This window comes from Anarrhichthys ocellatus, unplaced genomic scaffold, assembly GCF_004355925.1.
Source record: "Anarrhichthys ocellatus isolate YVR2014 unplaced genomic scaffold, GSC_Weel_1.0 scaffold64, whole genome shotgun sequence".
Classification (NCBI taxonomy): Eukaryota; Metazoa; Chordata; class Actinopteri; order Perciformes; family Anarhichadidae; genus Anarrhichthys; species Anarrhichthys ocellatus.
Genome location: NW_022280094.1, coordinates 3,137,102 through 3,150,027, shown reverse-complemented (window position 1 = coordinate 3,150,027; position 12,926 = coordinate 3,137,102). Strand labels below are relative to the sequence as shown.

The window sequence follows — 12,926 nt, the reverse complement described above, 5'->3', positions numbered from 1 at the left end:
CGATTTCTTCGGGCAGTAGAAGCCACACTGTCAAAATTTCTTTAGGACTTTTCTAGTTTGAAATTATGATTCAAAGACAAGCATGAAACTGAGAAAACACTTGAGGCCAATCTTCTGTATTTGGTGCTACAGACACATTTCAGTTGGTATCAAAGTATTTGACAATTATCAAATTGCTCAACCCTACTCACCGTCCCAGCACCGGGGTTAAAAAACAACAACACATATCAGTGCAACTGTTAACACGTCACTCTGCAGAAGCACGTACAGCGGGCAATTGTCACTGTGATCAGTCAGCATGTCTTACCTGATCCTATGTATAATGTCCTATAGCACATGCTGACAGCTCCTTTTCCTGTCAGAGGGTAGAAGACAGCTCGGGCCTGCACCTTCTTCTGAGCTGGTAGGAAGAGATTCAGCTTGTGAACTTTGGAAATACTTTCAGAAAAGTCTCTATATTAGACATTAAATCACACCTTTACACTCTAATCATTTTTCTAGGGACCCACTTAAAAAAAAAAAAAAACGACCCAAAAAACGAAAAGTATCACGACCCAATTCATTCTCGGTCTTAAGTGTGTAAATTATGTTTTTACTGCCATTTCATGTTATTAAAAACATGTTAAATACTTTATAAATGAGACGTCTAGAGTTAACAGGCTATTGTTTTTTTTCCTCTCATCAGAAAAATTATTTTCAGACCAAACACAAATAATTTGTGCAAAATAAACTATACGACAATTTTTAAATTCAAGGCTAAATCTAAAACTTTGCATTTTCTTTCCTTTTCCAGCCAGCCAATGTCATTCTGTTGATTGATTTGCCCGGTGTGGAGGAGATCGACATTACAAATGACCTCGTCCTCCAGACCTCCTATTACACAAGAGTCTAGAGGCTCTAGAACCAAAGTAGCATTGAACGACTTGCGTCTTGTTTTTGCCTGGGTTGCTAGCATCGCTAAAAACAAATCAATAACAATAGATAGTTAGCTGCTGGGAAACAGCTAGCTAAAACTGCGAAACACTAGCTGCAGAATAAACAACAAACCGGTGACAATATCGCAGATGTGGTTGGCTATGTTTCTGGTAATATCACCACCATGGTCCGTGTTTTTTGTCTGTGTCATTGTTTTTAATGCGGGAGAAAGCTAGTTAGCTATCTACCGGGAGATTTGTTTTTAGCAAAAACAAGACGGCAGTCGTTCAATGCTACTGTGGTTCCGAGGTCATGGACCCAACCGCTCACGAAATAGTTGTAAACCTTTAGACTCTTCTACGCCTTCATCTGGTGTACCACCATGGTCTGTGTTTTCCGTCAGTTTTAGCTAGCTATGTAGTTAGCGAAATGACTCCGCTCCTCCAGACTTCAGACGGAGGTTTTTGATCTGTATGTCGCCGTTTCTCTGTGAGGTTTTTAAACTCATCACCTTTGCGTACAACGTTTTTCGGGACTCGAAAGTAGCCCTTGTTTTCCCCCCCGATTTGATCGGTTAGATCGGCCAAAAACAGCGCAAACCAGTGGCATTATTGCTGCAGTATTGAACCTGCCTCCAGTTGCCTGCCCTCCATCTCCATAGCAAACCTATAGACAAGCCTTTCATACAGGGTTTAAGGTTATGAGCACGCTACAATTATCAAAATATAAACATTCAGCCTCAAATGTGTACTGCAGAAGTACATCTTCAATAAAATACTACTATGAAATGATTTGCCAGCCAAATAAAATCAACCTGTGGGTCCCGACCCAGTCAGAAAATGAGATGTGAAAACAAACTGAATAGCAGTGTCAGAGGTAAGTTAGTGCCTTACTGTCAGGGCAGGGTGATGGGGTTTTGGGGGCAGCGCTGGTGGCTGAGGGAGGCGGAGTGCTGGGCACTTTGGGGGGGAAAAGCTGCTGGATCCTCTGCCAGGCCAGGAGCTTGATCATCTCTGTATCCAGTTTGTCCAGTTCAATCCCTATATACACACACACACACACACACACACACACACACACACACACACACACACACACACACACACACACACACACACACAGGACCATTAGTTAATTCATCACAGCATGACATGTAGACAATACCACAATGGTTCAGTATTGTCCGATGTCACTATTGAGGGAGCACACGTACCTCTTTCCTCATCCTTTCGATCTTTCATGCAGCTGGACAGGTTAGCCATGGAGGAGAGAGTGCTGGGCAGCAGTGAGCCCAGTTCAGGGCCAGCCTTTATGTCTGTAGAGGAGAAACATACCAGGGCAGCTTGTGGTCAAAGACCTGAGACTGATCTGGAGGCTTGCACATGGACATCTGACTGGATGGGAACTTTATTCATCTATGTAGAACAACCTATTTCAAACTACATATTATGCTATTTAAATGTGTTTGTGTACTATATAAAAACTATTCCCAGCTCTAAATTCAACTGCAGGACAGTCAGCGCCATTCGGAATCTCTTCTCCCATTGTTTGTCATATCACACTGATGTTCTGCTGACACCTGAAACAGCTGTGAAATGTTTCCCACTGGCCACAAGAGGGAGCAGTTGGGCTATGGTCTGCTATAAAGTATCTCAGTGAAAGCTGTGAGCAGTGGAAATGTTTGAACAAGCAGACAGGCTGCAAAAATGACCTCAAGCACATAAACTACCGAGACAAGGAACAGACTAAATCGAAGAAGTAGTAACATCCTGAGCAGATTATTATTATGAGTGCAGTTTGAGGTGTTTTTAAATAGTCTGGTGCTTCCTGTTCTGTTCTACCTTTGCCAACTATCTCAAATAATTGAACAAACAAATAAGTTATATGATCAAAGCAAGAATGAAGATTGTCACAGTGAAGGGAAAGTTGTTCTTGAGATATTTCATGGAATCAGAAGCATAGCGGTCTGGACTCAATCATTTCCATCTGCTTTCCCCACACATCCTCTGACTCTACAGCTCAGGTTTTCTTGGGTTTGGGAGACACGTGGAGCAGCCACTGTAGACCGAGGGTCAATATGCTGCTTACAGAGGTGAACTGCATTCCACGTTATGTAGCCATAGCTACTGACGATGAGGGCATAACCTCCTCCCAAACAACTGCAATGTAATTATTGAAAACTTTCAACATGAGTGAATATAAAATACATATTCTAAACACTAGAGATGTGTCATTTTCAAATTTAAATAACAAAAAGATAATACTTTTATCAATAAATGATTACCTCAACAGTTGTGTTAAAGAACAAAGGTTGCTATGGTGTTTTAAAGTTATTTTTGCATTGATCCCTAGAGAAGCTTAAATGAACCTGGGAAGCCAATCATCAGTGAGCAGTTTATTAGTTCAGGAGTGTGTACCTGGAGTAGGTGATGACAACCCCAGCTTGGTGGGGTCACGCTCCTGGTTGCCTTTAGTTGGTGTGTCTGAGCGGCCGCTGCTGGTGATAGAGTAGGTGGGCTTTTCATCGCTGCTCATACACTCCTCCTGGTTCCTGTGGTTCTGCTGGCCACTGTGGGGCCATATTGTCAGGGCAGTGGGACAGTTGTTCTGAGCACAGGCCTCTGTAGTACTCTCAGGTTCCTTTTTAACCATTTCTGCTCCTATGTGGTTCACCAGCCCAGAGGCAGGAGCTGAGACTGGGGGTGTTGTAGTGGCCTTCAGTCTGTGCTGCAGCTCAGCCTGCCTGCAGGAGTCTGAGGCACTGTTACAGTCTACAGGCCCGTTAGCTTTGGGTGGCTGACATTCCTCTGCTCGAGGTCCGTTGGGTTTCCTACAGTTTTGACATGGTGGTGTGTTGCATTTACAAACACCCAGCTCTGCAAGCGTGTCCCTTGAAAGAGAGGCCCCCTGTGGGTCATCAGGTGTACTGCAGGGTTTAGAGCAGCTGTCGGGGGACGAAGTCCTTTCAAAAGAAGTTTTCATGTCCTCAGATGTTACACATGATTTAGCAGTGGTTTTCTGCTCAGAAGCCCAGTCTGCTGATGCTGTTACTGATGACAGGGTGGTTGCTGTGGATGAAGCCTTCTGCTTGATAGATAGGTGTCGCATGATGCTGCACTGTAGGGCGATGACATCCTGAAGCCACTGTTTAACAAAGCAGAACCACGTTTTAACAGAGGAAGCAACCATCAAGTCTTTTTATGACATCCTCCTATCCAATAGAGACATTTATGCCACAGGAAGAAATCAATATCCTGATTTTGTTACAAATATTTAGAAAAAAGTTGAAGCTAATTCGATTTTTCCTCGACTCTGGGCCTTAATACATGTTTGCTGTTTGAAAGGCTTGTATGTTAAACCGCAAGTTTAGCTTAATTTCCAGACCTCCTAAAACACAGACGTGTCAAAGTGTGTTTTAGTTAGACAAGCAATCAGACTTTAAAAAAGTGCAGCTGAAAAGACCTGAATCCACAGACGTCCCGAATCAAGGCAAATATCACCTTCAAGCCATTTTGCTGTTAGTATTAGAATTTGATTAATTTACTGTTCTTGCAGAAATCAAATAAGCAATGAATGCCTCTACCTGCATAGACACTATCATTCCACATTAGTCATGACTTTTAGGACCAGACTAACCATCAGTGATTCACCAACACACTTCCCTAAATCAGTAACATGCTTTTTTTCCTACAGAGCATACAAGAGACGTTGTTGCAGGTGACTCTTGTTAGACTGATTCAAAATGGCAAATGATATTGGACAAACTGTGTCATGTTGTAGTCTGCCTACCTCTTGCTGCTCAGCCTCTGAGGTGGGATGCTTTGAGGGCTGGTGGTCAGGCACACCGCTACAAACCAGCTCCAACTGGCGCACCCCCGCAGGAGTCAGCATGAGGGGAGGATTCTGGTACTGGGACTTGATGGCATCTGGCACCTGAGTCCAAACAGTGATTGTAAGAAATAAGGTAATTGTTTTTCCCAAACTTTTAATAATATTGTGATTAGTGCTGGGCAAGTTAACGCGTTATTATCGCGTTAACGCATTCATTAATTGACGCTGACAATTATTTTATAGTGCGTTAACGCATTTTTTTATTTTGAAAATCCGTGGAGGAAGTCTTCAGCAGACTACGTTGATGCAGCTTGTCGGAGACGTTTAGATAAACAAAAGCAAGACAAGCGGCATTACAACGTGCACCAGCTGTTGCTCTGCCTGGACCCTACTGGACATCGCTGCGGTAAAGTCAGCAGACACTTACATTATAGTGCACCTATATGCTGAAATTCACGGTAAATGCATTCAAACGGCACAGGTCGGGAGTGAGCGAAGGAATTTGAAAGTTAGCGGAAAGATTAGCGTGAGACAACATCCGGTTTCTTCAGACGAACATCCGGTTTTCAGAATAAGATGCCAACAAAGTATGACTTATATTCACATTAAGTATAAAACATGCTACCTGCATCTCGTAAGGGAAAATATACATATGATATAATATAACAAATATGATCGCTACTGTATAAAGAGAATACTGCTGTTAAAATGCACCTTATTTGTTTTAATAAGTGTTTGCAAACCAAATGTTATTGACCTTTTGTTCATATAGCAGTACTTTTAAAATAAAAGTGCGCAATACACTACTTTTGAATTCATTATTGAACTTTGTCATAACAATTAATCGCGATTAATCCCCAAAAAATCCATGCAATTAATTGCGATTAAATATTTTAATCGTTGCCCAGCACTAATTGTGTCTCGAAATGAACAGGGTATCTCCCACATCGATTGGGTTTGGGTACCGTGCCGAGGTAGATTGACACCTGAGTACATTCTTGCTCAAATTTTTACTTCAGATGCTTTGATAGAATTAATTTGAAGAAACTATTTGTTGCAGTGTTGTCTTCAGAGGTGCCTGTTGTTCCATCGTTTCTGTTCTGTCAGCATAGAGTATTTAACAAGAGGAAACCAAAACAACTGCAAAAAATCTGTTTTATAAGACAAGAATGATCAGTTATTGAATGAATTACCATCACCATCCGTGCACCATTGGTATGTCTTAACAATTCAGAGCTGACCACACAACAACTCTTTGGGATATCCCTTAATAGCCTAACCCACACCCCCGGAGAAACACTGAAGAACACAATCTGTTACCACTGCGGGTCTACACCCGCACACTGAAGCAGTCTACCTTGATGGTCTTCTTAGTGTGCTGGTGGGTTGTGCGCCGATTAGGTGCGTTCTGCCGATGGACTCTACGCAGGAAGTCCAACTTGACTGCGTGCTGGGACATCCTGTCCTGGAAATGGTCAAACAGCTGACAGCGGCTGGACAGGCTCAGGCTCCTCTGACTCAGCTGCACATCACACACACATTAGAAAGGGAAAACTAAGCATTCTTTTGGCAAGACCAAAAAAAGTTGTTTAATCTCTGAGCCAAGACCATGCGTCTTACCACTAAGTGCTCAATATGGTTTGGACACATCCATTTTCCAGCAGGTAAAGCTGTGAGTGGAGGGTCCAGACAGTCCATGTGGAACAGAAGAGGACAATAGTCACACTGGACCAGTGGAGCCAACCTGCAACTCCTGTGAGAGGAAATCAGTCAAGACATGAGACAACTCAGGTCTGTGCAAATAATGCAAATAATAATGCAAATAATGTAACCTGGTACTAACCTGTTGCATGAAAAGCAGACTCTGACCGGTAGAGGGACCAGACCATTGGGATCCAGCTCATGCTGAGGCCTCCTGAAGGGCTTCCCTAGTAGCTCCTCTTTTCTCCTCCGTTTACTGCTGCCTAGAAATCCAAACGATCCAACCCAGGTATCTTTATGCTGTCATGTATCAGACATCTGAAGTGCTCGATATAACCCAGGCACACTTTATAATCCCCAAAAAATAACTACTTTGTTTTTACAAGGGGTGTAAATCTTTCACTATTTCACGATTCAATTCTTGGGGTCACAATTCCATTAAAAACTGGTTCAAATTTTATTCTCGACACAGTACATATATTGGTAGGATTATATTTCTGAAAAACGTGCTAATTTAAAAAATAACCATGAATTAGTTTTTTCCCCTTCAGTCCTAGTTTTAATATATTTATTTTCCACACCTTGCCTCATCTACTTCTAGTTTGGTTTCACCAAGAAGGGTGTTTAAAGAGTTTCCCAACCTTTGGCTCCAAATTCAATCCATTGAAAATAAAATAGTTTGCTAAACTAATGTCCACATGTCAACTTAGCGGCTCTCCAACAGTTGGAGTCATTAGTAATTTAGGACTTCAAAAGGTTACCAGGCCGTGAAGAGTCATTTTTCCCATGTAATTTACTGTTTTTTTCCCCTTCACCATTTGAAAACTTGTTGAAATAAATACAATACAATTTCACAGTAAATGTTTCATAACTCAATATGACTGACTGACCTGGAAGTGCAGTGGTGCAGGTGAGCTCACTGGGCAACTGGAACTGCGTAGGGTTTCTCTCCATAGCGGCTGCTATTAGCAGCTGAAAGGGCCTCTTGAGAAGGCGTGGAGTTGGAGCCGATAGCGTAGCACCCTCAAGCTCTGAGCCCTGAACTTCATCCTCAGGCTCTGCTGCCTCCTCCTCCCCGTCGTTCTGCTCCTCTGAGGGGGTTGGGGTGGACGAAGTGTTGGAGGTGGGCGTTCCAGGCCGGCTGCTCGGCCTGCTGGTGGTCCTGCGGTCCAAGAGACGCACCTGGGCCACTCGTAGACCGGGCCCTGCTGCCCCGGCCCCCGGAGGCAAGCCGTCGAGCCGCAGTGGTCCAGCATTGAGCTCCAGCTCCATGGCTGGGGACACAGAACGCTTAGATGAGGACTTCTCCGGAAGGCCGTTGGTCTGCTCTGTCTTCTGCTCTCTCTTCTGATGGCAGCAAACAAAGACCAAAAGACAGATTTATTAGTCCATATAGCATACAAGCAAATACCTTTCTCTACATTATTTCCAGCAGCATGACAGTAACATTGGTGGGGGACTATGTGTGTAACAGAGATGACCTGCCACTTACCTTTTTTCGAACATTGCAGCGGTGACACATCCATTCTCCTGGGGGAAGCATTTCTTCACTTAGAGGTGGATTGCTGAGTTAAGAAGGTAAAACACAATACTCAGTGGCCAGGTTCATAATCAATGCAGGCAAATTCATATACATTATCATTTAACATGCAGTCATGATATTATGCTTCAAAATGATGTTGCCTAATTTCATGCGAGGAGGAAAATTTTGATTTTCACCATGATTTTGAATACAATATCTATCCCGTGAAAAAATTTCATTCATTTTCTTACTTGGTCACAAGCAAATTCCCCACATAGTTATCCAACGTTACAGTGTTACATCTACTGGACTGACAATTGCATTTCATCAAAGAAAAATGCATGTCAATGATGTGAAACGATACCTCAATTTCCAATTTGTTCATATCTGTATTACAAAAAGCTGGAACATGAATTAATCATATACATGAGTAAATATCCTAATTATTCTAATTAAAGTAAAGTTAATAAAAACCTCAAGGAGGTCAATGCCATGACTGATTTATAACAGGCAAGACACATCTGAAGCCAAGTCTATAATCTACGGCCTAGAACCTAGAAGTGAAATGCATGAAGTTACCCTGTGTAAATACTACATTTAAGACAATACACAGTAAAGCAGCATGTTTCCCCCTCTATGCTGCGATATGACAGAACTCCAAAACGTGAAGATGAAGTCATTCACAGGCCTGACCATATATGGATATTACGTTTCTGTTTGGTCGCTTCCAAGTGACAGTCTGAGCGAAACTCTTCCAAATGCCAAATCTAAAATAATCATGCATGCAGATGTTTAACGATGGGAAGAGCTTTGTAACACGTCCACAGCAAACACGGCCATAGCGCTAACGGTACACCATCCCAGGAAACGACAAAAAAAATCGTCTATTCATTTGTAAACCCCTTTTCTCAAAGCTGGATTTAAAAGGTTGGTAAGATGGCGGTGGAATAGAAAAAAAAGAGCAGGGAGGTCGCCATATTGTAAACAGAGGCAGTTTCGACTCCATTTTTAGCAGCAGCGGCTCCACTGGCTGCAGCCGCGACAGGAGGGGAGGACTGACTGCAAGCTAATTCTAGCCACTTATTTCTTTAGCCTATGCACGTCTTATGAACATGACTTTTCATTGACAACAACGACGGAAATTATGCTCTGCTTGTACGAGCAACCATACACATTCTCCAAAGAGTGAGGCAATGGAACGGTTAGCTACTTCAAGTCACTCGACACCAACGTAACGTTAGATCAAATGAGCAGTTTGATCGCCAAACCCAATTCAATAAACTTCAAGTTTAATTCACTCGCCATCAGGTTTAGCAGAAATATAACCTCCAGATCTGTTTTAATGTATGTATAGTTACTGATGAATTCGGCATACAAGTCATTATTTGGGCAGCACAGTAAATTCAACTTTACAAAAGACTACACAGGGCCCGCTACCGCCCTCCTCGGTTCAGCTGCACTGGAGAGAAGGCTTCAGTGTGAATATATAAGAGGACCCACCGATGGGTACAGTTGAAATGTCAATGAAATAACAGCAGATATGTACTGAATAATAACGACTGGTACAATCTCATTACAAGGAGAAAATAATTCACAGGTTTCCAGTGACATGTCAACGACTCAGTAGCATATACAACAGCAAAATGTAACTTCATCGGGGAAACTTCCACTGAAGTTAGCATTCAGCATCTGGCGTACAAATGCAGCTAAAGCAGACTCACAGTCCCTTGTCGTGCATCACCGCATGCATACAGTATCATTTTGCGTTGCAACTCTTTTTCTTAAATATAGTTCACTTACCAGCATTGGAGGTGAAAGGCTGCAGGACAGTGGTCACAGCACAGCAAGTCTCCCCCCTCCCGGCAACTATCGCAGGTGTCGTGGTTGGTGGCCCTGCCGCTCCTCCGTGCGTCTCTCACCAACTTCCGACTCCTCTTCTCTACCTCCTCGGACTTCGGGGGCGCCAGCAGTGTTTGGATTTGCTGTAAAAGTTGTTCAACTCTTTAGTAAAAGATCACGGCACCCCGACTGATGGCATGTCAAACGAGTTGCAAAATATGCAGCTATATTCCCGCTGTGCCAAGCTTGGGGAGAGCGCTAACGTTACCGTTTACTTGAGGCCTCCATTATCAACCCGATGTATTAAGTTAGCTAACCGAGAGGTGCTTGACAGCAGGCTTTAGTGGTCTAATGATAACGACAATTAATATGATCGGAAAATACATCAATGCATCATCAAAAGAGAGTATTTTACTTCATTAAGGCTTTCGAGTAGAGCGACCTCACCTCCATTAAGCCCCCAGAGGTATCCAAATCGTACACGATCGTCGGGGTCTCCATTTTGTCCCACATTCATCCAGGTGCAGACGTTGCTAAAGGAATTTGCGATACAAATGCCTTCCCAACACAAAACGATGAGAGTAAATCCCGTAGTAAATGTCTTTTACCAAATGTTTTTAACCAGAAGATGGCTAGCCAAGCGATGCAGACTATCGTTAGCTGGCTAAAGGAGCTAACTACGAAGCCAAGACGCAAACCAGTCAAGGTTGTGAAGCTAACTGTCTCACTAGCTTGTGTTGTGTTCCCAAAAAGACAACAAAAATCAACGATAATTGAGACACGGGCTTCTTAGCACCACTTTATACGAGCTGCGCCAAGCCTACATACAGAATTTTATATCAACAGATTGTTGCTGTTAGCTACAAAATCCATCTGCGGCCTAGCTGGCCAGCCATGATTCTTCTTTCTGCTCCTGCAAGAAGGAGCCTTGTAAATCTGCAAACCCCTCCGCTCCCATTGTCAACAAAGCCAAAAAAACAGAAGAATATTCAGCGTGGCACGGTCCAATGCACGGTTTCCGATAGCGTTCGTAATGTATAATCCTCAAATCAGTGTATGTGGAGATGCAAATTTGGTTGATGTTATTGTTGTGAAAAAGGCTGTGCATCTACACAGGCTGCTAGCAACATCCTCTACCAGTTGGCGCAACCGCGAACAGCCCGACGCGCATGCGCATGGGAACGGATATAGATAATTGAGAGGATACACTGTGTAACAAGGAGCGAATAAATTGTATACAACATTGTATCTGGCTACTAGACTATTACATGTATCCTTACCATTCCTATCGCAGTCTTCTGTGCCCGAGCTTGCTACTAGCTATTACTACAGTTTCCGTATTGCTGCTACTGTGAAAATATGAACTGTTGCTTGTATTGATAGCAGTTTTGCCAACGAGTGTTACTGATAGGCTACCTCTTTTTCACAGGCTGCTTTTACGTGTTACGCCTACTAGTAACACGGACTACGTTACTGCTGCTTTCGCAATTTAATTTTTACCACTGTTTCCTATTGCTCGCAATTTGACTATAGTGTTACCGGTCCTAACGCGACCATTTTCTGTTGTCACAGACAGTGCCCTCCATTTTTTGAACTAGCACTACTACCAAATAAAATTACAACTAATAATAATGGGACTAGTATTACCTCTATAACTACTACCACCACTGGCAGTACTGCTTCTGTCTTACATATTGGGTCATTAAATAAGAAGTCGAACCTTTACTTACAGTTTTTCTCAATTGTTTACACACTAACACTGGCACTTAAGACACAAAGACAACGACCTGAAACAATTCTGCTAAAATACAAGCACATGTACTGCTTTACATTCAGATTGCAATTCTAAACTTCACTTTAAAAAAAAGAAACACTACACCCAACATGCAAAATCTTTATGAATAGATATCTTTTGTTCTTCTGGACCACGCTGCCATTTAAGAGTGGAAATTAAATTTCCTATTCTCTCTAACTTCTCTCATGGGCAAACATAAGTTGCACAATAATTAAATTAGCATTCAGAGCTTTAGCAATAAAAGGGCCACAGATGGCCTAACAATGGGAGACACTGTCAAACCAGTCTTGAGCAGGTTAGGTTAGGTTCATTACTGTAGTACAGTAAATGGAAAGAAGCCTCCGTAGCATATATGTATGAGATCGGGAACTACTGTATATTCAGTAGAACTACTAACCCCATTTTTGGCCTATTGAAAGATAGATAAAGAACGGAAGACGGGATGATGCCTTTTTTTCATGAATTTTTGAATGTTTGTTGGGATATATAGAGTAAAACATGTTTATATTACAGTGTCTTTGTGTTTATATATTTGTGTATGAAAACAGTTCACAACATTTTTTTACAACAGACTTGTACGTTACACACTGCTAAAAGCTGCTAAACAAATTTTCATGGTTCTAAGCACAATGACTATATATGTTTGTATGTCTATCTTTCTAGTCCCTGATAGAGCATTCACACTAGTGTTTTACATTCATACTAGTGTGTTTACATTTAGCAGATGCTTTTTATCCAAAGCAATTTACAATTCAGTCTATCACATTGCTACACCATAGGCACAGCTACGGGAGCAATTTAGGGATTAAGTGTCTTGCTCAAGGACACATCAACATGCAGAGCCAGGGTTCGAACCGCCGACCCTCTGATTGAAAGACGGCCCTGCAATCCACTTAGCCACAATCACCCACAAATGTTTTACATTCATACCTGTGTTTTACATTCACACTAGTTGTTACGCCCCCTGACTTAACGATGCCTCTTTTCTAGTGGAGAGCTCTGTTTGTCTTTCAGGTCTGCCACGCCCCCTGATGATCACTGAAGCACCCACACCTGAGAGTCCCCATTTCATCAGTGGAGCTGCATATCAACCCCCGAATCCAGTGTTTCCCGGCCCTCGTTTGTTCACTCTGGGCCTGTGGCGCTGTGGGTTTGCTGCTGCTGCCGCCGCTGCCGCGGCCGCGGCCAAGAGCATTTGTGCTGCCATCGGGTTCAAACTTAATGGAAGCTTTGTAGGGGTTCTCTGCCTTTTATTTGGTAAAGTTTTCTCCTGTTTTTGTGACTAGTTAGGGAGTTCAGTATTGTTTGTTTTCGTAATTCAAC

At 42.6% G+C, this 12,926-nt stretch overlaps 1 protein-coding gene across 1 annotated transcript in view; it reads right to left on the bottom strand.

Moving 5' to 3' along the window:
* The window catches only part of phf12b (PHD finger protein 12b), a 23,836-nt gene extending 11,421 nt beyond the window's left edge, over positions 1 to 12,415 (bottom strand). The window contains exons 1-12 of the mRNA XM_031872508.1: positions 10,256 to 12,415; positions 9,770 to 9,951; positions 7,940 to 8,012; positions 7,338 to 7,794; positions 6,590 to 6,710; positions 6,367 to 6,499; positions 6,104 to 6,268; positions 4,705 to 4,848; positions 3,333 to 4,059; positions 2,129 to 2,230; positions 1,809 to 1,955; positions 308 to 400 (exon numbers count right to left, since the gene is read on the bottom strand). Of these exons, the coding sequence (XP_031728368.1) occupies positions 308 to 400; positions 1,809 to 1,955; positions 2,129 to 2,230; positions 3,333 to 4,059; positions 4,705 to 4,848; positions 6,104 to 6,268; positions 6,367 to 6,499; positions 6,590 to 6,710; positions 7,338 to 7,794; positions 7,940 to 8,012; positions 9,770 to 9,951; positions 10,256 to 10,321 (2,410 nt within the window). The 5' untranslated portion in view covers positions 10,322 to 12,415. The remainder of the gene's footprint in view (positions 1 to 307; positions 401 to 1,808; positions 1,956 to 2,128; positions 2,231 to 3,332; positions 4,060 to 4,704; positions 4,849 to 6,103; positions 6,269 to 6,366; positions 6,500 to 6,589; positions 6,711 to 7,337; positions 7,795 to 7,939; positions 8,013 to 9,769; positions 9,952 to 10,255) is intronic.
* Positions 12,416 to 12,926: the final 511 nt, after the last annotated feature.